The following is a 24,536-nucleotide window of genomic DNA, read 5'->3' on the forward strand; positions in this document are numbered from 1 at the left end:
TCGATGGATAATGAAGAACAGTCACGGATGGTTACGAGGCGTCCTATCAGACGGCGGAGTGTATCTCGGTAACGAGCGAATCAGAAAAATCGCCGTATAGTAGGACAACGTTCTCGCCACAGAGTCTCCGTGTTGCGCAGCGAGAATAGAATGCGAGCGTACCGTTTCGAGAAGGGCACGTCTCGTCGAAAGATGCGAAGCAGTTAACAGTGTGGTTTTGGCGAGTGTGTGTTTCCTTTTGTCTGATCCTCTTATCTAAACGGTAGACACATATATGAGCGCGTGTAGACGAGTAGCCAGTGCGGTGCACTCGGCGCAGTAAAAAAAATCGTTCGGAACGAGTGTGTGTCCTCGAGGGATATTGTGTGCCGTGTATACCGTGTGCCGTGTGTCGCGCGGCGCGGTCTTACATTCGAAGGTCGTGGACATTGCACGATTGTTCGAGAAGCTTGTGGTGGGCCCGTAACAAACGGCACGTTACGAAAAGGTTAAAAGGGAAAGGTGGACGATCCTCCTTGGAAAGCCTCAGTAAAATGGCGGTGATCGGTACTCCGATTGGCGCTAACCGATAGAAGAGGATCGCGTCTCCCGTTCACGCTACCCACGAAATTTTGTTTTGATCCAGTCACACGGATATCCTCGATTCGGACCGGTCGATTCGCTGTGGATTCTCTCGCGCGAACATTTTGCTTTCGTTCCCTCTCGTCCCCTGCTCCTCCTCCTCCTCCTCCCCCCTCCCCCGCTGCCCCTCTCCTTGTTTTTAACCATAACTACGGGAAAATCGCGAACTGCGTCCTATAGGAGAAATATACTCGCGTATATCATTATCCAGCCGGAGGACGATCGAGGTGGCGAGGACCACCGACGGAACGGTTTTCAACGACCGCGATGCCGCATCGTTCTATCCTCGGGTTTGTCGAACGGCCGAACGACAAGGACGACTCTATCGAATCCTCGTTGGTCTATCTGTAGGTGAGCTTTTTTCCACTTATTATATTTCTATTCCGTCTGTTCCGTCTGTTCCTCCTGTTCCTCATATTCCGTCTATTCTCTTCAGTCTATAGGTACACTGCCATTTTTGACTTTTCTGCCACGAGCGCATCCCTCGATTTTTCACCTGTCCGATCTATCTATGTATCTATCTATCTATCTCTACGTCACGGTCATTTCTTTCTTCCGTTACGTCTACGATGCGCCGTACGCACGAATTGTCAGCCGTGATCGGGATTTCACCATGGAATCATTCCTTATTCCCGTCTTCTCCTTTGTTGTTATTTTGTGCATTTCAAGGGAGAGAGAGAGAGAAATAGAGAGAGGGGGTCAGAGAGAGAGAGAGAGAGAGAGAGAGAGCAAAAGAAAGAGTGAGAGAGAGAGAGAGAGATGGAGAGCGAGAGAGCAACGTCTAAGTTAGGTTAGGCTTCTGAAACCGATGACTCTGCATCTTAACCGAGTAACGAGACTGTTTTCATTCCTGTTGCCCTTCTAACGGTTCTCTACGAAAGAAGAACAACGAGAAGAAACGCGGAGACACTCACGAGCTTTCTTACACTTTTCATGGGAACACCGCTTATTTATCCTGGTCTTTTTTTCGGTCGAGGTCACCGATGCATTTCCGTACGCAGTCTTTTTTAAAATAACTATGCGCGACGTCGGCGATACGTTTTATCGTGTTTAACCTGTTAATCGTGGAGCACGATTTCGATTTTGATTTATGTATGACGAATATTTGTACCGGAGAAAAAGCTAGATCGTAGTCGAACGCGGTGAGAGGTGAAACGTTTGGAAACATTTTTTATTCAGATTTATTTGAGAGATGCACGAAAAATTTGGCGAACCATATATAATCGTGTCGCAACATGTCTCGCTCGTGATGCAATTCTTTTTTTTAACCAATAGGAATTCCTAATTTCTTTCACCGTGCGGCAGAGAAAATATACTGTACGTTATTATTTCGATAGACTACTCGATATTTTATCTATCGATTAAACTTGACCCATACTTCGGTAGCACATTCGCAGAATAATTCGATATCGATCATTTATAACTTGGTCATGCTTGAAGATAATGTATCAACAGCTGTAAGGACACCTCTCTTTTCCATCGCTGTATCTCGATGTTTTAATCATTTTTACAAAATTTTACTTAAGAAAGAATTATTTAAGCAATCGTTCTCTGGATATTTATGGGAAAACAGTAGCTCTATTTTTAGATGCTGCATTACCAATTTGCATACCAAGTATGGAAGATTTGACCAAGGATCGATAGAACTGTTTGCTTCGATTGTAGAACACTTGAAAATATTTTAATATATAAATTATTTAATAATTTAAACATATGTTTTGTTTCGTCGGTTAACAGGGAATGATTTTTTTTCAGATCTTGAAATTATAAAGGAACCTCTCATCTGCTAAAATGAAAATTGACAGAAGCAGATTAAAAAAGTGCATTTCTGAGGCGGTAAGGGATAGCTGTACCGATTAATGTGCCCATAGTTGCGTAGAAATCAAATGTCGATTTAACGAAAAGTACCTTTTTATATTTCAGCCGGCAGAATGTCAGGCCCTCATAAACAAGCTGCGCTCATGCTCCCATGCAGAATTGCTAGAGGAGCTGAAGCAGATAGATGCATGGACCTTTGGAAAATGTGAACTGTTCCATTGGATCGATGTATTGGATCTTAACGACAGTATTTTAGAGGAGGCTGCGGCAAGGAGTCCTGATAATCCATGGGAATTGGCCTGCGATCTCCCCCAGAACAGAGAGGTATGCTTAGAATGCTTAGAATTTTCTATAGTCGTACAGAATCGTATACTTATCAAATGTTTTTGTTGAAAACAGGCTAAAGAACTTCTACTATGGATCCTTCATTTCACCACGTTATTGATCGAACACTCATTCTCACGACATTTGTACAACAGTATGGAGCATCTGGTGTCCTTGTTATCGAGTTGCGATATGCATGTTGTTCTCGGTGTTTTAAATCTTCTTTACATGTTTAGTAAACGCAGTAATTTTATTACTCGTTTAAATAATGACAAAAGACAAGCTTTAATAAGTAGACTCAATCATTTGGCCGAGGTTAGTCTGCTCTTTAGATAGAGATCTTGAAATAGAGATTTGGAAACGGCCGTACTCACCGAATTGATTGGTTTTTCTATTATAGAGCTGGGGTGGTAAAGAAAACGGATTTGGTTTGGCAGAATGTTGCAAAGAATTCCCAGACAAGGTAATTAGAATTTGAGGGAGACGCACACGAGGCGTTACACTCGAGGATATCCTGTAACATCCGTAATGTAATAACGTTACTGGTCATTTTTCATGCTTCAGCCCCTTCCAGCGAGTGCTACCACATTACATTTCGAATTCTATGCAGAAAACCCAACCACCGATGCATCGGGTACCACGCAGAACACTGGTACCAAAAAGATTGGACAAACAAATTTTGTAACGTATATACACATCGAGAATGTGGATAAACTTGGCAAAACACCGGCACAAATAATGAACGATTTGTTAAAAGTTTATAACGTACCGCAAGATCGACAGGTAAATGAATGAATCGAGTGAGAACGAGGGAGGATATACAAGAAACGATAAGAAGATAAGAAAAATTGTGAACGAACAGAGAAATTTGCGTTTACAGATGGCGCTTTTCACCCACATAAGACTGGCACACAGTTTTTCCGATTACCGAAGACGTTTGCAATGCGTGCAAGCTCGGCTGCAGGCATTGTCGGTACTTGTATATAGTAATGCACTTCAGGAAAATGCGGATAGTTTGCTTCATGCTGGGCTTTTAGAAGAATTAGTCGAATTAATGGAACTTCCACATGCACACCTTGTTGAAATGCGTGCCGCGGCATTGCGGACTCTTACTAGTATCATTCACTTGGATCGCAATCCAAATTTTCCCAAGTATGAAAACACTCGATTCTCTCTACGCAACGATACTCGGTTCACAGGTTCTATCGGCTCGATAGAAAACCGATTCATTGTAATGTAATGTAATGTAATGTAATGTAATGTAACTTTCAGAAAACCGGGCTCGAGGTTAAACATGATAATCGACGTTACCGGAGCAAGTTCGTATCACGGATTTTTCCCTGTATCGATTCGCACATGTATCTCACAGTTGACTTCTCCACCACCGGACGGACCACCCTTTCCACTGCAACTTGCGACAGCATTGTTTAGCTTTCTTTATCACTTGTCTAGCTACGAAGCTGGGGGAGATGCTCTTATTAGTTGCGGAATGATGGAGAGCTTGTTAAAAATTATGAATTGGCCTGGAACTGAGCTAGAGCATATCACGGTAAGATCCATCTTTGATATCTTTGATTTAGTCAACGGAATAATGATCGAATGCGACACCCTCAACGACCGATACTAAAAATTCCCCTTTTGATTCTCGTTTTTCAGTTCGGCACCAGGGCTGTTCGCGTGATAGACTTGATGACGAATATCGACATGCAAGTATTCCAAGCACACAATGGCCTAGCGAGTTTTATCAATCGCATCGATATGGAGGTGAACGTTTGCAGAAAGGAACAACCGTTCGAAATAGAACCGTACAGTTACCCCGACAATCCACAGTCGTCTCGCGAAAGATCCATAGAAAGGGACGAAGAATCCGCGTCGTCGCGCCGCTTGAACGAGCCCTACGACGAACGCGAGGAGTCCTCGAATCCAATGGAATTCTCGGAGGACGAGAACATGACCTCCAAAACGGAGGAGAAAAATGAACAAACACCAGATTATTCCGCGATCAAGACCGGGAAGACGTGTCTGCCACAGCGAGCTGCGCTTCTCAAGTCGATGTTAAACTTTGTCAAGAAAACCATCCAAGATCCGCACTTCTCCGACAGCATCAGGCACATTATGGAGGGCACTTTACCCTCCTCTCTCAAACACATAATCAGCAATTCGGAGTATTACGGGCCTTCGCTGTTTCTGCTTGCCACGGATGTCGTGACAGTCTACGTTTTCCAAGAACCGTCGTTACTGTCTTCCTTGCAGGATAACGGATTGACCGATATCGTACTGCACGCTCTACTTATCAAAGAAGTAAGTAAATTCAGCACAGCAGAATAATTATACATATATAGCGTGATATAGATATAACAGTGATATAACAAATTCCGAATTAATTAATTAACACGCACGGCACGCGTCACTGTCGCGATTCTACACAGGTTCCCGCGACCAGAGAAGTTCTTGGCTCATTACCTAACGTGTTCAGCGCTCTATGTTTGAATCAACGTGGATTAGAATCGTTCGTGAAACGACGACCATTCGGTCGATTGTTCAAAGTATTATTGTCGCCCATCTACCTGTCCGCGATGAGAAGACGCAGAAGCGCAGATCCTTTGGGAGATACGGCTACAAATCTGGGCAACGCGATGGACGAGTTGATGAGACACCAACCTGGATTGAAGGTCGACGCGGTCGCTGCTATCATAAAAGTATTAAAACGTTTCGAATCATTTCTTTCTATTACGTGCACACGTTGACCACTAATTAAGTGGACTCGAGTGAAAAGTAGAATTAGAATTGTGTTTTAGCGGCACCAGATTCAGCCGACCGACGAGTATTTCTTCTAATTAGAATGTGTTGCTAATCTGTTCAGTTGCTAGAGAAACTATGCGTCCTGGGCTGCGATCCTCGGTACGTTTGTCTGCGGGCCGCAAGTAAATCCGACAATTCACCGTCGAACTCGGCCTCCGGTAGTCGTCAATCTTCTGGGCAATCGGTTGGAGTCGGAGTCGGAGACTCTCGCGGCGGAGGCGGTGGCGGAGGTGGAAGTAGCAGCGACGAGGAGGAAGAGGACGAAGAAGAAGCGAGCACGAGCTCTCATCCTCAGCGCGAAGAACAGCCTTCGCCGTCGCCAGCTCAGCCCGGACCGCCCCCTCAGCCCAGGGAAAAAACACCGATAGCTCTGGTCGAGTACATACACAACGTTATGAAGTTCGTCGACGCTATTCTCAGTAACAATTCTACAGACGATCATTGCAAAGAGTTTGTCGCCCAGAAAGGTTTAGTGCCGTTGCTATCCATCCTAGGCTTACCTAATCTTCCAGTGGATTATCCAGTCGCCCAGGCGGCTCAGTCCGTAGCGACAGTTTGCAAAAGTATTTTGGTATGTATCGGATCTATATATAGATCCGTATAGCTGTGTACAGTTGTACCGATATTCCGGTAAACGCGAAACGAGAGAGAAATATCGTATGTACACTCTACCATCTGTGTTCCTTTACCATTTCTTTTCAGAACCTCGCGCACGAACCGCTAGTCCTGAAAACTGGTCTCTCGCAGTTGAAGGAAGTGTTGAATCTGTTGAAACCGCTCCACAATCACACGGGCACGCCAGGAGGTTCCGTTTTGTTGCACGAACTCGCGTCCGCCCCGAACTTGGAGACCGCTTTCACGAGCGACACGGCAACACCTCTGCTTCACGCTATGAACGCCGCGCACGGTTACGTCGTAATGTTCGTCCACGTGTGTCGCACCAGTCAGAGCGAAGTGAGGAACCTGTCTATGAACCACTGGGGTTCCGGCCTCGGTTTGACGGTACTGAAAGTTCTTTCCGAGCTATATATGGCATTGGTTTGGGAGAGCACGCTGTTGCTAGCACTGTGCAGCGAGGACAGTATACCGGCAGGATGCGACTTTGGAAAAGAAGACATGGACAAATTGGTGCCACCCGAATTGAAGGTACGGATTTTTCTCGTTCGCTAGTCTAATTAGATGTCTGGTAGGTGCGTAACAAACGTGGAAACGTAGAACAGTCGCGAATTCGGTTTCTACAGACTACAGACTACACACTCTATACAGACTGCTCAAACATTCAATCGTTCTGTTTTATTATTTTAACATTTTCGTTTGGCAGAAAGATGAACAAGGTTTCGTTTTTCTGTCGGTCTACTTGGATAACCCCAAGTCTTATGATTAGTTTCTAATAAGTAAGCTTCGAACGATTTATGACACGTGTTGTTTTAAATTAATGAACTAGAATGATGGCGAGACTTCTGGCTGGTCAGGTGGTGTATCCTCCGATATGGGAAGTAACGGAATGACCACAGCCATGGAAGCCTTGAGTACAGATCCGCCACCTGTACCCATGGAGGTACAAACATTATCAATTTTACTACTTAGTCGTATATACGATAATGGGACAAAGTAGAGAGAAAGAGAGCGAGAAAGTGTGTGTGTGCGCGCGCTTGAAGAGCATAGTGCCTAGACCCCTGAGAATCCGTTATCTTTTATATAATTCTGATATTTTCGTTGTTTGTAGGTGGACGACAAACCGAGTGCGAGCGCTGGAAGAGTATCCCCAAGTTCGTATCAGCTCAAGTACATCAAACCTTTGTTAGGAGCTTCGTCTAGATTGGGCAGAGCACTGGCCGAACTGTTTGGACTGCTTGTCAAGGTATTTAACACTTTCTTCGATCGCGCTTAGAAATTTCAATCAACGTTCCGTATAGATTATAGATACTAATCTGAACATTTTTTTTTTCAAATTAACCCTCGAAAAACACAGAGTTAATTCAGACCCACGCTATACATATATTCATCCAATCGAGTTTATACTTAATACTAGAGATCCCTATTTCACGTGTATGTATTATAAATACACTTGGTACACGTGAACCGTGTATGTAGTAAGAATTTAAGGATCCGTTCGGCACGTTCGAGTCCGACAACTGATTTGCTTTACTGTTTATTGTTTTTCGATCTAATTATTTCGTGCGCTATTTCCGCTAATTTATTCTAAGGTATCTTTTTCTTTTTGCGCAACCCGCTTTCAGGATTAAATCTAATAGAGGTCTATTTCACGTAGTACATATGTAATACTATTCTAATTTTAATTTCACAAATATTCAGACATTTTAATATACGGTGACGGTGATATAACGTCGAACAATTCACCGCGACTTTATTATCGTCCCGCTTCTAACATCAACAGTCGAAAAGAATTCGATCGAAAAACAATAACGCGTATGTATATCACTTGTCGGACTCGAACGTGCCGAACGGATCTGTACCACTTTTGTACACGTATATTTTAGTACACGTTCCAAACCGCGATTATCTCTTATCTCTTATACTGTACTGTACACTAGAACATATATTTTTCAAGAGAATTCATTTGCGAATAATATTTGTACGTACAGAATACAGAGGCAGATGGGGAGATGGGTGTCTGGATTGATCCTATCTTTGTTAGTCGAGGGGCACTTTTCTAAGACACGTATACTAACTGTCGAATTGTTTTAATTTAAATCTGTTCAGCTTTGCATGGGTTGTCCAGGGAGACAACGCAGAGGACAACAGACGCCTCTAACACCGATTCTCCCTTCGCAAGCAGCTGGAAGCGTAGCGACTTCCTTAAATTGTTTATTGATCCGTGGATTAACATGGGATATATTGCCGCCTTCGCCGATACCCAAATTTAAATTGACCTTCCTGATATGCTCTGTAGGTTTTACATCTCCGATGTTGTTCGATGAAAAGAGGCATCCGTATCACTTGATGCTTCAAAAATTTGTCACACAAGGCGGACAATATGCATTTTTTAAGTAAGTTGACCAGTAACGTGTCGAATCCTGTTAAGCTAGATATGCTTTTATTCGAATACCATTAAACATCTTTACCTTTACCTTTACCTTTTCGATCTTTTTCAGTACTTTTAACTGGGCATTGTCTGGAGGTGGACAGTTTCCTGCATCAGAAGGTTTAGAACATCCTAATTTACCCGACGGCACTGGAGAATTTTTAGATGCGTGGCTCATGCTGCTAGAGAAAATGGTGAATCCGAAAGCTATTTTGGATTCCCCGCATCCTATTTCGTCAAAATGTACTGGAATCTATAAGATGTACGAGTTCGATCCGATAAAGTATCTCACCGATATTCACAAGGTTTGAAAATACATCGAAAATACCTGTAATCCGACGTATATTATTATTAGACAGCGGATTTCATGCATTTATCAGAAAAATGAGTAGGTGTAATTAAGAAACAGTAATAACGTTAGGATTAAGAAAGAAAATAAATGTCTATTCGCTTCAGTTTGTTGGAATTCAGGTAGAAAATCTTTATTTATATCATAAAGATCCGCTGACTAATTATTATGTATTGATAGTAATAGATTTTACGAATAATTGTACACTGTGTACTTATGCATTCGATCGATATTGCAGAAAGCCTTTGATGCAGTGATGCTGATGTGGGGCAAGAAACCGCTGAAAAACTATGGTGCCCGTATGACAGAATCGATTTTATCTATTCTACGACATATTTTAAGGGGTGAAAAAATTATCAAGGTACATATATGTATATATATATGTATATATATACATCTATATATACATAGAACGATTGATAGATTGATTGATTGATTGATTCTAATTCGACGGGATTCGAGAGTTGGCAATTATTTGATAAACCAATGTCGCAACAGGAACGTAGAGAGAAAGAAGAAAACACCGAAGGGGCTACTACTGGTACTAGCACGAGCGGCGGTACTAGCGGAATTGGAATGACAATAATTGATCGTAGGGTAGAGCCAGAATCGGACGTGAACCAAGAACATCTTAGACAGTTGATGGATATGGGATTCAGCAGGGCTCATTGTATCGAAGCGTTGAGTCACACGTTGACGGTCGAACAAGCCACGGATTATCTACTGACTAATCCTGCTACGCTGCGCAGATCGGTTCGTAAAAGCAAGCATTAAAACAGAAATTTCTTGTTAAAAATCGAATTTGAATTCGAATCGTTTCCTCTAGGATGTACCACCCGGCGGCGATGACAGTGGTCAAGGGCTTATCATGGACCTGGAATTAGACGATGATCACATAATGCACGCCATAGCTATGTCATTGGGCGAAACAGAAACCGTTCCTCGAAAAGCTTCTGGTTTGGAAAAATTCCCGGAAGAGCTAATCTGCGAACCCGCTATAACGAGCAGCATAAACGAATTCACAAAGACTGCTTTAAGTCAGTGTTTGAACTTGTTGGATCTCATGCCCGACACTGTCTACAGAATATGCGATTTATTGGTTACCATTACAAAGAGAAATGGCGATGAATGGCGTGACAACATGTTGCTGCAACTTATAAAAGAAGTATGGCTCTTACGTGACATTTATATTGCTTAACAATGATTATTATTATTATTATGATTATTATTATTATTAGACTGCGGATTGTTATGCATTCACGAAGAAACTGGCTGAAATATAAAATATAAAACAGAGTGAAACTTTCGAAAAATCTAAGAATTTTCTATTAAGGGATGACTTGAATTTTTCGTTGGAAAATATTTTGATTTTGCGTAAAGATCCGCAGTCTAATTATAGACTAGAATTATAGGATTACATTGGATGTAGAATACTTTCGATATTTCTATCGATTCGAATTATTATTGCAGATTGGTAGTTTGATAGATTATTTAATCGACATTGCCAAGAGCAACGATCCGAACGCTGGCACACGATTAGTCGAATGCGAAGAAGCTAACAAAGTTGCTGGACGTATTTATCTCTATACCTTATTTTTCGAGGTACGTATATGGAAATGAAGAAATCGCGAGACAAATCGTGTGATTCAAGTTACCGTTAAACAGTCTAGTAGCGATATTTTGTATCTCGTTGTAGGGAACGTTCCAAGAGATGAGAGTACCGTGTGCCCAAATCGTAAAGGAGTGCGGTGTGTCGGATCTGCTTGTACGCTTGCTGATAGTAAGCGAGGGACCACTGATCGCGAATAAGAACAAAGTTTCGAAAGACAGCAAAGACGGAACAGCGACTACGAGAACACCGAAATGGCTTTCACCTCTGCTTCTCCTTATAGATCGCTTGGAGAAAGTGGCTATATCCACGCAGAGGAAGCTTTCGATGCACAAGGTACGTAAAACTGTGTTGATTCGTTTATGCTTGTGGCTACTAGTATACGCTAGTACTGTATACTGTACGTCGAAAAGAGAAAAAGCAAAGAAAGAATTGTGTATCGAGAAATTTTTGTTCGAAACAGGCAACGCGCAGAGTTTGGAAGTGGTTCGACTTGAACTCGGGTGAATGGACGATATACTCTCCGATAAACAACCGGATAATCAACGATGCTTACTGGGCTGGTGAATCCAGCGTAAGGATCTCGTGCAGCAGGCGAAGATACTTGATCACGTTTTCGTCTATGACGCAAGTGAACGAAGAGAGCGACAACAGAAGGCCGATAGCGATGAACTTCAAATTGCGCGCTATGCACGATTACAGCGCGGTGGATGAGAAACGGAATACTTTCGTGCAAGGGCTGCCTTCTAGCGTGATCGTCAGCATTATTCGCACTTGCGTCAAGTTGTTAGCGATTCCGGTGGACCGGGACGCGTTGCACGCTTTAATGAAGGTCTGTCTACGGTTGACGAGAGACTACGAGAACGCGGCGATTTTTGTACGCGAGGGCGGCGTCAAGCTGTTATTGGAAATGACTCAGGCGAGCAGTTTCATCGGATGCATCAGTCTGAGTACGCTGCTGATTCGACACACCTTGGAGGACACGAACATCCTTCGCCAAGCCATGGAAAAGGTTATTCGGACTCGTACGCAGGGTAACATACCCCCACCGTACAAAGAGATTCTGTTCATGACGCGTCAAATCAGCTCTGCGGTTTGCCGGAATCCGGAAGTCTACAAAGAAGTCTGCGAAAAGATTCTCAGAGTGGATGTCAGCCTACTGAGACGGGACTTTGATCATAGATTGATCGTGAAAGCTTTGCCACCGAGCCAGTCGCAGAACACGCCCATAGAGGAGGTGTCGGAGGTCTCGGTATCCGTGATACAGGACTTGCTGAACGCTCTGATAAAGCCTGTGCCGATTCTTCCCGACGACAACGCGGCGACGCCCACCGGAAGTCCAGAGAAGAAAACGTCTCACGCGAGTTCCACCGTCGGAACGACATCGTCGTCGTCCTCCTCCTCCTCCAGACGCGATGTCTTCAGAAACAACGCAACCGCCACGAATGATCCTCTGGACGACGACGACCAGGTTTCTCAAATAATCTCGCTCAAGATCTATCCCGATATCGGTAACAGCGGTAAAGTTGAGCCGGAGGAAGCGAAGAAACCTCTGCTGACGAAATCCGCGATTCTGAAGATACTCGCGGAAGCGGTACGCTCCTACAACGCGATCGCAGACTTGATCACGGACCACGTGTACGTTGCCGGACAAAGCGAAATGGTGACGGAGGACACGACGGCGCTCGCCTTTCTCTTGGACAAACTTCTGCCAATGGTGCCGGAGAACTCGAGCGATAGACAGTGCAGCAACACTATCGGTCACACCGCGAAAATGTTGATAGCCGCTATCGCTTCTTGTAATCATTCGCCGGACGTCCAAACGACCCTAGTCACCGAGGTGAAAGCCGCGTTGACCAGGACTTTGGCACTTCCGGAAAGCTCCGAGAAGCACGCGCAGCTTCAGCTGCTGATCGGCTTGATCTCTACTATGATCGACAGTTGCCCGCCGACCCTTCACAATCACTTGAGAACCTCCCTGAAGACGCACCAGTACAACAACGTCAATTACATCGTGCGGATTATGCTCAGGAAGGGAATAATCACCGACTTGGCGAAAATCCCGCATAGTCTTGACCTTTCCAGTCCTAATATGGCTGCTACGATCAATGCCGCTTTGAAACCGCTCGAGACGCTTTCCAGAATCATCAATCAACCGATGCCAGGATCCGTGAATAACAAATTCTCAAAACCCAAGAACAGGACTGTCCAGGAGGAGCCCATTGGGGAACAGACCGGTACAACAACGTCGGAAGCGACTCATGCTGTCGGCGAAGAAGCGAACGAGGATGCCGAGAACACCGAACACGACATCTCGGTTACCGCCGAAAGTCTCGAACCTACCTCGGAGAGCCAGGTGCACGAAGAGGGCGACGAAGTTGCTCTGGACGACATCATGGATCAACTGCTCGATAGGTAATCATATGATAATTATGTTAATTCGAAATTATCGGCATTTCGTCAGCTTCGGATCAATCGACCGATTAATCGCGCATAAACGATATATACGTATAGCATCATAGTATCATTCACTGAAATGCGTCTAAGCTACGGTACTTATAATCAAGTAGTGTAATGTTTTCCAGGGACGGCTCAGCCGTGGCCGAAGAGCAATCTTCTCGGCCGCATAGGCCAATGGATATCGACGACGAAAGTCTCGTGATACGCGTCGGGGAAGCTGACTTTGATCCTACACGCGATACCACAGTAAGAATAACATCGGTGTTACATATATCATCATAATTCCTCTGACGACCACATACATATGTGTAGCTTCGAAAGCACTTTGCGTTACTTTCTTTCACAAAGAATTATTATCTTTTCTTTCTCTGAAAGATATCTACACTCGCGATAGCTATTTAGTCTATTTATTCGCTTCCATTCTAAGGGGGTAGACTCGTTTCTAGGATTGATGTAAAGATATTATGGGGTTTTTAAAAAGTAGTCAAAAGCGCTAGATCGCGTATAAAAGATCCTTATTAGAGAATAATGCAAATTACGCCTCGTAAACGTACAATAAAAATAGGACTTTTGAAAAACCCGATCTTTGAATTATCGAGAAATGAGGAGGCCCCGCGCCCGACACCCTTGCAATCCTGGAAATGAGGAGGTCGACCGTGACTTTAACATTCTTTTAAAACGAATAATATTTCGAGAACAAAGTGGTTTCGATGTTTTGGAATTTACATTTTTTTGCTTTCTCTTTCTATACGCGCGCGCTGTATATATTTTAGGAGGATTTGATGAGCTCCGATTCAGATTCCGACAGCAATCCTTCCGACGATAACGAAGACGAAGTACAAGACGACGAGGATGAGGAAGAGGAAGAAGAAGATGACGGTAATTTGAAATTTTACAAAATACAAGTATATTCCAATATACATACTAGCGCGTGCGTGGGTCGTGGTTGAATGTATGAATTACATCAGGGGAGGAGAACGAAGAAGAAGAAGAGGAAGAAGAAGAGGGCACTTCGAATTACGAGGATGAAATTGAATTTTTAGAAGACGTTGAAAGCGGTGTCTTCAGAATGTTCCCACCAACGGAGCGTGACGGAAGCAACGTTGTAATGATTCAACACAACATCGACAATCAAGACAACTTCTCCAGTACCTCCACTCCTATTACACCGTTGACCAGCCATCCATGGACCACGACGTTCCCTCTACCTTTAGGCCTCTTCGAAGACTCACCTTCGGTTTCCGAAGCCAATGGTACGTCGACAAAAGATTAGCCTAGAAAATTGATATGCGACTAATAACATATAATAATTGTCCAACAAATTTCAACTTTTTCTTTGACTTTTCGTTCGATTTTCACTACGAGATTCTTATAGATTATAGAGTTTTCTGCGCTGATTCCGAATCTGGAAGCGCCACTGGCAGCAACTCGTGTCGAAACTCGGCTAAGATGTGTTGCTTTCTGGTTTCTTAAAAATATCTCTTAAAGTCTCTCCATTTTTAATGATCGTTTTTAAAGTTTAAACTTTAAACATTCATAATGTATTAAATATTGGATATATCACTGTATTCGGGAAAGTCTACAGAATACTTTGCTGTAAAGAACAATTAAATATCTTTTTTAATGTAGTTTCTTTTATTTAATATGTTTTGAAGAATTTTTTTTTTCAAAATCGAATTTCTGAAAAACTACGTCTAGGGAAAAATTATAAGGGCAGATTCGGAATCAGCGCAAAATATACTCTACGAGAATCGCATAGTGAAAATTGAAACCTTTTTTTGGCTGTTGGACAGTGTAAACGAGAATATTAATCAACAACGATGATTCCTCCTCAGGCACGAATTCCCATCCATTCATACTACCACACAACGATATAAATTTCATTAATTCCCGGCCTCAAAGGGCTCTGCGACAACGAAGGTATCAGTTTCTTCAAATACAGAATCCGAGAAACCAGAATCCGCCAGTAATACTACAAAGGTGAATCGATCAACAACTCTATTTAAACACATAAAATACACGTATGTCCTATTCAGACCGAATATACATATAGTGCATTGCCAATGAATATACGCCGGCCGGCCGGCCTGTCTATAGTTTAGTAATTTATTAGATTGTCATCGTCGCATTTGTAACTGTAGGTTGCTGGGGCCGGCGTCGCAAGGGATCCCGTTATCCGCCAGTCAGGTTTTAGCCTCCAGTTTCCGTGACACGCGTGTCGTCGTAATGGAAAATCTTGGAATCTTTACCAATCAAGAAGAAGAACAAATCGACTTTGTGGTATGTGGTACCGAGAATGAACGACGTTACGAGTCGGTACACCATAAAAATATATTCACGGTCATCAATCAAACTTACGTATGCGAACATACTTTCAGGATCAGTCTGGTTATCTGTTCGGACCGAGTCTGGCAGCCACATTGAACAACATTCCGACAGTTTTACACTGGTGGATCGAAGAGAGTAAATTGTTGGATGGAGACTCTCAAGCAGACTGTTGCGACGGTAAATATACCGTATATAATAGTATATTCTATTGTATAATATATAATAATATTTCGCGTCGTCTAAACATTGATTACTACGTTGATCGGTGCGGAAACAATGTTCTCGAATTTTCCATTGCAGGTGTCGTGTTCAAACTTATTCCTAATTTGACGAAACACCGGGACTACGAGCTCCAGGAACGGAAAGAGAGACGCAAAAAGCAACACAATTCCGAGAAGAAGGGAGAAAAGGATGGCAAAGATGAAAAGGATCATCTGAATAATACGGAATGTAGGTTGCTTGCGTTAACTGTTTTTCTACTTTGTTCTCGATAGGAGAATCGCCTTTGTCGCCGTTCCACGCGTGTCTGACGCGAGACGTAATTCTTTTTCAGCGGGTTCTTCCACCGTGTCTCCGATAGAAGATCATCGATTATCAACGGTATCGACGCCTCAAAGAGAGGACGCGAACAACCTGGTCGCCGATTTTGGAACTGCGATCGAAGCAACTCGACAGGAACGTACCCCTGACGAGGACATAATCGACGTAACCGGTGAGATGGAGGTAACGGTGCAAGAGGACGAGGAACGAACCCCGCCGCCGCCGTTACACGAGGAAGTGGTGTCGTCGGAAGCCAGAGATCCTCGAATAACCAATAGAAACTCGACGTTGGAACTGGCAGAGAGTATCGTCGACTCCGTGCTCGGACCCAGCGCATCCGAAGCTAGTAGACTGAGACAATCCGATCGGCCCGCCGAATCGTCGGACGCCAACGATACGTCTAGTCGAACGAACACAACCATATTAGTTCATTTTGGTCAAGAAGGTAATGAAGCCTTGCTAAGAGAAACCGACTCGTCTGACTGGATCAGAACGCTTTTAACCAATGACAGTCAATCGAACATTGAACGAAATGCAAATGTACTCAATCAAGATCCTACCGCTTCAGCATCAGAAAACATTAACCCAGAGCAATCAGAACAACAGCCGCCGCAGCAGCAGCAGCAACAACAACCGCAGCAGCCCCAACAACAACAACAACAGCAGCCTCAGCAGCAGCAACAACAACAACCGCAGCAGCAGCAACAACAACCGCAACCAGAACAGTCGCAGCAGCAACCATCCCAGCCGCAACAACCTCAGGAGCAACAGTTACCCGACGGAGTCGATCCATCCTTTTTGGCTGCTCTGCCGGAAGACATGCGCGACGAAGTCATAGCTGAACAACTCAGGTGTTGTATCGTCGTGCAATCGGTATCGCTCGAAAGAATGTTGAAACGTTGTCGACTAGAAGATTCGAAATGGAAATAAATTGTTGATTGTTTCAGACTTCAAAGAATTCGACAGCGAACCCAAGCAACCGTGGTCGCAGAATTAACCGGACCGGTGGAAGTTAATCCCGAATTTTTGGCTGCCTTGCCACCAGCGATTCAGGAAGAGGTGCTCGCCCAGCAACGCCTGGAACAACAACGACACGCGGCTGCCTCCGCTAATCCTGACGATCCGGTTGACGCGGCCGCCTTTTTCGAGAACTTGCAACCTTCTTTGAGACAAGCTGTAAATTCATTTGACGATATCCAATTAATTCTTCGTAATGCTATGCTATCGCCTCTCTCTCTCTCTCTCTCTCTCTCTCTCTCTCTCTCTCTCTCTCTCTCTCTCTCTCTCTTTCTCTCTCCCCCTTGTATTGATATGTATAGTTTTCTTCGATGCGTTCAGATCCTGACCGACATGGAGGAGTCCCAGATATCTGTTCTTCCTCCGGATCTTGCACAGGAAGCTCAAAATCTTCGAAGGGAGTGGGAGGCACGAAATCGACATTTGATCCAGGAAAGATTCCTTAGCCACGGAACTGCCGCTCTGTCCACTATATTGAGGCAGACTGGTAGAAGTAAGTAAATAATTAGCAGAGACCGCGGATCGGATTTGATGTGAAAATGATGAGAAAAATTAGTAGGTGCAATTCGAAAGAGTGAAAATATTAGAAGAATTTAAAAATACACTAAAACAGCTCGCAGCCGGATATTATCCGGGCCTCCGATGTTCGAATTCTTTATCGTAATCGTCTGAATACTTTCCACAACAAAAATTAGTTTGCGTTAAATCAACCCCCATACCTTACACGATTTACTGCACGCTTCAATAAGGATTAAGTGTTCGGCACTGAAACTATATAATTGTTGTATTATCCGAACAATAACAAGCATGTTACTAGAGAAAGTTATTAGAGTTATTAATGAATCACGATCAACAGGTAGAGCAACGCGTTACGCGATTCAGGCGGTGGCACAAAGAGGCCATTGGGATCAGTTGATGCGCGGCGACACCAGCATAACGCACCAAGCAGCCGGTCTTCGACTCCGAGGCAGACAATTGTTGGACCACGAGTCGATGGCGTGTCTACTAATACTATTGTTTGTCGATGAACCAAAAATTAATACGTTAAGATTTCATAGAGTTATCAGAAATATCTGCTATCACGGTAGCACGAGGGAATGGGTGGTGAAAGTCTTGCTGAGTATCATGGAAAGAAGCAACGACGAGAACAAAGATATCGCCGCGGATTTCGGCGGCAAATACAAAAGAAAAAGCTTGATGCCCTCGATGGACTATTGGTAAATTTTCAATTAACACAGTGTTATCAGAGATCCCTATTTCACGTGTATATATGTAAATACACGTGGCACGTGAACCGTTACCATTTACGTAGTAAGAATTTTTTAACGCTAGGTTTACGGAGGTCTAGAAACAACTGTTTTGCATTATTTTATAAACATACCAAAAATCAGCCTATCCAAATTTTGGGCCATTTTTCCACTAGTATATACCCCAAGAATTCGAAATTTGGTAAATAATTTTCTCTCCTCAGGGAAGCATCTTTACAGTCTTTACAGTCTTTACAGTCTTTACAGTCTTAATAATCGCAAATTAAGAATATTAGAACTCTAATCTGCGAATACGGATCCTTAAATTCTGCTAGTTACCGATCGGGAAACTTTCAACAAGTTAACGTTTAATGTTTAAAATATAACTCGATCTCCGAATTTCAGTTCTCCCAAGATTATGGACCAAAGAAACAGCGCTCAGTCGTGGTTGAATATCAGCATCGATGCTGCGCTCGGATGTAGAGCAAACGTTTTTCATATAGTTAGATACGGTGGGAAAAAATCCGAAAGGCAAGGCAGCAGTATCGCTATTCATCCGCAAGCTGCGCCCACAGTGTGCAAGTAAGTTTTTTAAATTGTCTGATAAATTATTGTTGACTGATAAATAGACTGCGGATCTTTCTGCAAAATAACAAATTTATTTTCGTCGCTTACAAGGTGCAGGAACCATATAAAAATTAATTCCTATCTTTGACAATTCTGATACATTGAAAATAAGAAGATATTCTCTAAGAATACAAGACATCCTTAAATCGTCTTAATAGTTTTACCGTTTGAAATTACATACACCCATACATTTTTCTGATAAATGCATAAAATCCACAGTCTACCGTTAAACTGTAAACATATATAGATATACAGACTAGACTACAGGCACGAATTGTCTGTAACGTATATACATATAATCCCGTTTGTGGCTTCCGCAGGCATACGTTAGACTTATTGATAGCATTGGCTAAAGGATTTCCTGGATTTTTCGTGCCAATCAAGCCGAAAGAATCGGAAGAAAAGGAAGGCAACAAAGACAAGGATTCGAGTACCAAAGAGGAAGCTTGCTCGAAAAACAAGTCCGCCTCGAAGCCAGGGAAAAGCGACCAACCAGATTTCTGGGACATGTTGTTGAAACTAGACTCGTGTGCCTCGAAGAAAGGGAAATCAGTCGCCAGGACTCATTCGAATTCAAACCTTGGAAACGAACTGGAACATAGCACGACTACCTTCGAAGCTTCAGCCTTCGGCCAACTGATTTCTATGCTGAACTGGTCGGTTATCAAGCGTAGTAGTCAGTTAACCGATAAATTATTGAGACTGTTGTCGTTGATCTCGATTGGGCTGACGGAAGTGAACCCATACCATAAACAAGAAGGGAATAAGAATAAAAAGACCGAAGTGAACAAAGAGCAGTGCGTCGCCGCGCCCGAGGAACATCTGAAACTGGCTGTACAAGTCCTAACTAGCAAAAGTTGTTCCGAGGAGGGACTGGAAGATGCGACTGCTTTACTACTTAATTTGTCGCACTGCCCGGACCCCACTAGGCAACTGGTACGATCGTTATCGTTATCGTTATCGTTAGACCTGCAGATGTTTATGCAATTTTCAAGTTTCAATTTTCAATTTTTCTAGCTAAATTTTCAGAAAGTGGAATCATGTAAAATCATATTTTCAATGGTAGTAGCCTCCTCGAAAATTTTTAGAACCCATAAATGCATAAATATCCGCAGTCTAGTCTCAGTTATCGTAATCGCATAATTTGGCTTTTTATTTCGAAAAATCAGAGATATGTATATACGTATATACATACACCGTTATTTCATATGTTTCTCTTCAGATATTAAAATTACTAATGGAGGGCGCTATGGAATTGGCTACTATGGTTTGCGAGCATATAAACGATCTAATGATGGAACTGAAGGTTTTGAACCGCGAATTAAGGAGAAATTCTATCGAGGAACAACCTTCGACCAGTACCGGAGGTTCCCGAGGAACTCTGTTGGATAGGTATGTGTCGCAGAGTGTGATATATATCTACTGCGTAGGTGTAGTTTCTCTTTTTCTCACCTAATTGCGACCTAATAATTAAATATAGGTTTACGAGCGAAAGCGTAGTTGTTACCGCGCCCAACAAAGTTAAAGCTGGAAGCGATCTTCAGCTACCATCGATGGTTGCCCTTGTCAGCAAAACTTCTAGTCAGGCATTCTTCTTGAGAATACTTAAAGTAATCGTCCAGATAAGAGAAGCTGTACGTTTAGCAAACACCAAGACAGGTACGTCGGCAACTATATAACCTGGACGATATTGCCTGGTGGCGACATGTTATTAAATAGATTTTTCAATCTCTGTTTCTTTAGCAAATCAAACTGCAGAAGGTACTGGTGACGCTGCGAGTGCAAACCAAGCTCCGGACGAAGGTAATTTACTGCCGTGTATCTTGTCTCTTTTTGTCATCCTTTTTCACTCCTATAAGCGGCTATTGTAATTTACAATAATATTCATGTTTAATATATTTTTTCAAAGGCGATGCTAATGCGGACGGTGATGTGCCTATGGACACGACGCAAGCAAATCCAACTCAGCCTGAGAGTGCGAAGCCGGTCGCCGCTACCACCGCCGCTACCGCCGCCACCTCCGATGGTAAATAATAATAATAATAAATAGTCAACTTTTTCTAACGTTACATGTATTAGACGTTCTGCGTGTAACATTTTTTCTTTTTTTTCTTTCTTCCTCCCTTTTACCCTTTCACCGAGTGCAATTACAAACATATGCATACACAGATTATTATTCAATTTGTACAGGTGAAGAGAAGCTTCCGTTGTTGAGCGAATGTTTAGTCCTGGATCATCTGTGGGAGACACTCAGCGCCTGCTTGTTAGAATTAGAATATACTCCGGATCACCACGCTGTTCTAGTTTTACAGGTAAAGCCAAGATCTCCTAGTAGCCTTTTTAGGGGATGGGGTAGACCCCCTATCGTTTCCAGGATTGCAAGGGTGCGGGATACGCCTTCTCGTTTCTCGAGAATGCAAACATCGAGGCACAAGTACTATTTTCACATTTACGAGACGTAATTTGCATTATTTGGAAGCATACAGCTGCACATGTAGTTATTTTTGATAAAGCTGCGACAGCTAATAATAACGATGCAAATTACAGCCCGTAAACGTAAAAACAGGACTTTTCAGGGTGACTGCGGCCTAGATTGATTTTTTATCTAGCGCTGTTGACCACTGAAAAACCCCGTCGCATGCATTATCGCGAATGAGAAGACGCATCCCGTATCCTTGCAATCCTAGAAACGAATCTACCCCCTTAATATGTCTTACTACACTACTACACGGTTCACGTGCTACGTGTACACGTTCAAAACCGCGATCTCTAGTTCTGTCTCATATCGACACGGTCAGGTAGACTGTAGTCTTTTAGTAGACTTTTGTCCATAAGTGTAACTATCCACACGATCAAAATATTTTGCAAAAACTTTCGACAGCTTATATCCGAATAACGATCTGTTTGCGACATATAGTTCCTTTGAAACTTTTTCTATTCTCGATTAGTGGTCGAAGGTGTTGATGTAGAATTGTAGAATGTAGAAAGAAACTTAACTTTAACAACAAGTTTTTACACACATCCTGTACAATACATCTAATCGTAATGTAATGCGTTTCCATAGCCTGCTGTGGAAGCCTTTTTCTTGATTCATTCGTCGTCGAGTACGTCCCGCGAACGTCAGCTGAACGCAAATCCAGAAAATCGAGAACCTGTGCCGGATCTTGCACCGGTGTCGCCAATATATTCGGACAACGAGGGTACCTCCCAGTCGGAAGCTACGATCAACACTTCCTGGGACATGGCACCTCCTCCTCCTCAAAAGACACTGCCACCGGATCAAGTCAAGTTCCTCAAATTTGCTGGTATAGATTTACATTGTACTTGTTTGACGGTGCTCTATTGCGCTTGTTCAAAGTTGAATCGCATCGAAAAGAAGTTGAACGGAGCCGTTCTTTTGTTCTGTTGTAGAAACGCACAGAACCGTTCTAAATCAAATCCTTCGCCAGACGACCACGCATTTGGCAGACGGACCTTTCTCTGTGCTGGTAGATCACACGAGAGTACTCGACTTCGACGTGAAGAGACGGTATTTTCGAGCAGAATTGGAACGAATGGACGAGGGTATTCGTAGGGACGAATTGGCCGTGCACGTACGCAGGAGCCACGTCTTCGAGGACTCGTTCCGAGAGCTCCACAGACGAAACGCCGACGAGTGGAAGAATCGCTTTTACATCGTTTTCGAGGGTATAGAAATGTTTTTCGCGTCACGGTTTCTTTCGCGCGTGTCTCCACGTTTACCGCCACTTGATTCACGCGTCTCTATCGTTAAATTACAGGCGAAGAAGGTCAGGATGCTGGAGGCTTGCTCAGAGAGTGGTACGTCATAATTTCCAGAGAAATTTTCAATCCTATGTACGCCCTGTTCACCGTCAGTCCCGGTGATCGAGTCACGTACATGATCAACTCCTCTTCGCATTGCAATCCCAACCACTTGTGTTATTACAAATTCGTCGGCCGAGTCATTGGTATGTTTTCTCTCGATCTCTCAATCTCTCTTTCTCTCAATCTCTCGTCTTTTAGGCCGCTGTTAGACTAGGCCACTGGTGGCGCCACCGAATTCAAGAGCTTTCATAAATCGCTAGTCACCGGTGGTACCACCAGTAACAGTAACGTAACAAAAACCGCATTTATTCCCGTTGCCGTTGTCGATGAAACGTTGTGCTGCAGTTTGCTTCTCCTTGCTCTCTTTTATTAAAAAACGAGGAGGAGAAGGAATCGGAAAATGCATCTATTTGAATACAAATACATACTTCCGATTTTATTTTCAAGGGAAGACAAAGTATTATATTCTTCATTGTTTCGTGAACTTCTCTGCTGATCAAGTGAAATTTGTTCGGTACTTTCGAATGTTGAAGTCGTACTTTTGGAAGAGCTCCTGGAGTATACATATAAAAGAAGATATACGTGGTACATATTCACAGAAAGATACTGGTGGCTTAGCGTAATATGTTAGATGGCTCTATCAATTACCGTAGTCTTAATAGATTTCACTTGCATCAATGTCCCAAAACGGAGCAGTTTCTTTACGCCACCAGTGGCCTAGTCTACTAACGACCTGAAAACAAGACAACTGGTAGAACAGTTAGAAATTAATGTCTAAATAAACATTCTTACAGCCAAAGCAATTTACGACAACAAACTTCTGGAATGTTATTTCACGCGCAGCTTTTACAAGCATATCTTGGGAATATTAGTGAAACATACAGATATGGAAAGCGAAGATTATAGTTTTTACAAAGGTTTAGTGTACCTCACAGAGCATAATATCGCCGATCTTGGATCCGAATTGACCTTCTCCACGGAGGTAATACTTGAAACTTATTGAATCTTATTGAAACGCGCGATGTATGGTCGATGCAGACAGAAATAAATCTGTTCATCTGTAGGTAAACGAGTTCGGTGTAAACGATGTACGAGACTTGATACCAAATGGGCGTAACATCATTGTCACCGAAGAAACAAAACTCGAGTATATCCGGCTCGTTTGTCAAATGAAAATGACTGGAGCAATTCGAAAACAGTAAGTCAAACTAGTTAGTTATAGAATGCTGATGGAGTTGTACCGAATATTTCGAGCATTCTATAAATAACTGTTGATTCGTTGGTTTCAGGTTGAACGCGTTCCTAGAAGGCTTTTACGACATTATTCCGAAACGACTGATCTCCATATTCAACGAGCAGGAACTCGAGCTACTGATTAGTGGATTACCGAATGTAGATATAGAGGATCTTAAAGCCAACACAGAATACCACAAATACACTGCAACATCTCTACAGGCAAGTACACAACAACAACAACAACAATTCAAAAGATCGCGACCGTCCTCGAGAATGTTGAGAATTAATTGTTTTGCTAATGGAAATATTCAGATCCAATGGTTCTGGCGAGCACTGCGAGGCTTCGACCAAGCGGACAGAGCGAAATTCTTACAATTCGTCACTGGAACGTCCAAGGTGCCGCTGCAAGGTTTCGCCGCTTTGGAAGGAATGAGCGGTGTGCAAAAGTTCCAAATTCATCGCGAAGACAGATCGACGGACAGGCTTCCATCCGCCCATACATGGTAAGCTTCTCCAAATGCCTTTTTTAGCTTTTCCATCGTGTTCAACATGAATAACACTGTCCAACAAATTCCCAACTTTTTTTTCACCTTTCGATTTTTACTATGCGTACTCGGGAAAGTCTACAGAATCTTTTGCTGTAAAGAACAATTCTTTAAAGTTGAAAAATGTCTTTTTTTCAAAATC

The 24,536-nt window shown here is 43.0% G+C and overlaps 1 protein-coding gene across 7 annotated transcripts in view; it reads left to right on the forward strand.

The window, feature by feature from the left end:
- Huwe1 (HECT, UBA and WWE domain containing E3 ubiquitin protein ligase 1) overlaps positions 1-24,536 on the forward strand; it is a 25,871-nt gene continuing 1,335 nt past the window's right edge. Inside the window, exons 1-48 of one of the 7 annotated variants that reach the window (XM_076438276.1) lie at positions 1-972; positions 2,377-2,457; positions 2,545-2,763; positions 2,839-3,078; positions 3,164-3,226; positions 3,328-3,546; positions 3,644-3,915; positions 4,036-4,312; positions 4,420-5,064; positions 5,193-5,462; positions 5,627-6,136; positions 6,268-6,711; positions 7,010-7,123; positions 7,292-7,426; positions 8,290-8,576; positions 8,682-8,916; positions 9,199-9,321; positions 9,459-9,713; positions 9,787-10,125; positions 10,431-10,562; positions 10,657-10,905; positions 11,033-12,984; positions 13,140-13,275; positions 13,803-13,908; positions 13,998-14,282; positions 14,865-15,009; positions 15,171-15,309; positions 15,408-15,534; positions 15,658-15,807; positions 15,911-16,342; positions 16,466-16,748; positions 16,845-17,073; positions 17,236-17,407; positions 17,771-18,131; positions 18,567-18,743; positions 19,109-19,724; positions 20,011-20,180; positions 20,269-20,447; positions 20,532-20,591; positions 20,698-20,814; positions 20,979-21,100; positions 21,853-22,093; positions 22,200-22,475; positions 22,568-22,756; positions 23,408-23,595; positions 23,678-23,811; positions 23,903-24,068; positions 24,162-24,352. In XM_076438276.1, the coding sequence (XP_076294391.1) occupies positions 2,413-2,457; positions 2,545-2,763; positions 2,839-3,078; positions 3,164-3,226; positions 3,328-3,546; positions 3,644-3,915; positions 4,036-4,312; positions 4,420-5,064; positions 5,193-5,462; positions 5,627-6,136; positions 6,268-6,711; positions 7,010-7,123; positions 7,292-7,426; positions 8,290-8,576; positions 8,682-8,916; positions 9,199-9,321; positions 9,459-9,713; positions 9,787-10,125; positions 10,431-10,562; positions 10,657-10,905; positions 11,033-12,984; positions 13,140-13,275; positions 13,803-13,908; positions 13,998-14,282; positions 14,865-15,009; positions 15,171-15,309; positions 15,408-15,534; positions 15,658-15,807; positions 15,911-16,342; positions 16,466-16,748; positions 16,845-17,073; positions 17,236-17,407; positions 17,771-18,131; positions 18,567-18,743; positions 19,109-19,724; positions 20,011-20,180; positions 20,269-20,447; positions 20,532-20,591; positions 20,698-20,814; positions 20,979-21,100; positions 21,853-22,093; positions 22,200-22,475; positions 22,568-22,756; positions 23,408-23,595; positions 23,678-23,811; positions 23,903-24,068; positions 24,162-24,352 (12,416 nt within the window). In that variant the 5' untranslated portion in view covers positions 1-972; positions 2,377-2,412. Of the gene's footprint in view, positions 973-1,015; positions 1,615-1,649; positions 1,939-2,376; positions 2,458-2,544; positions 2,764-2,838; positions 3,079-3,163; positions 3,227-3,327; positions 3,547-3,643; positions 3,916-4,035; positions 4,313-4,419; positions 5,065-5,192; positions 5,463-5,626; positions 6,137-6,267; positions 6,712-7,009; positions 7,124-7,291; positions 7,427-8,289; positions 8,577-8,681; positions 8,917-9,198; positions 9,322-9,458; positions 9,714-9,786; positions 10,126-10,430; positions 10,563-10,656; positions 10,906-11,032; positions 12,985-13,139; positions 13,276-13,802; positions 13,909-13,997; positions 14,283-14,864; positions 15,010-15,170; positions 15,310-15,407; positions 15,535-15,657; positions 15,808-15,910; positions 16,749-16,844; positions 17,074-17,235; positions 17,408-17,770; positions 18,132-18,566; positions 18,744-19,108; positions 19,725-20,010; positions 20,181-20,268; positions 20,448-20,531; positions 20,592-20,697; positions 20,815-20,978; positions 21,101-21,852; positions 22,094-22,199; positions 22,476-22,567; positions 22,757-23,407; positions 23,596-23,677; positions 23,812-23,902; positions 24,069-24,161; positions 24,353-24,536 lie in introns of those variants that run through there. The other 6 variants (XM_076438270.1, XM_076438275.1, XM_076438271.1 and 3 more) reach the window with 6 other exon arrangements.

The sequence above is a fragment of the Lasioglossum baleicum genome, chromosome 14 (assembly GCF_051020765.1).
Source record: "Lasioglossum baleicum chromosome 14, iyLasBale1, whole genome shotgun sequence".
Classification (NCBI taxonomy): domain Eukaryota; kingdom Metazoa; phylum Arthropoda; class Insecta; order Hymenoptera; family Halictidae; genus Lasioglossum; species Lasioglossum baleicum.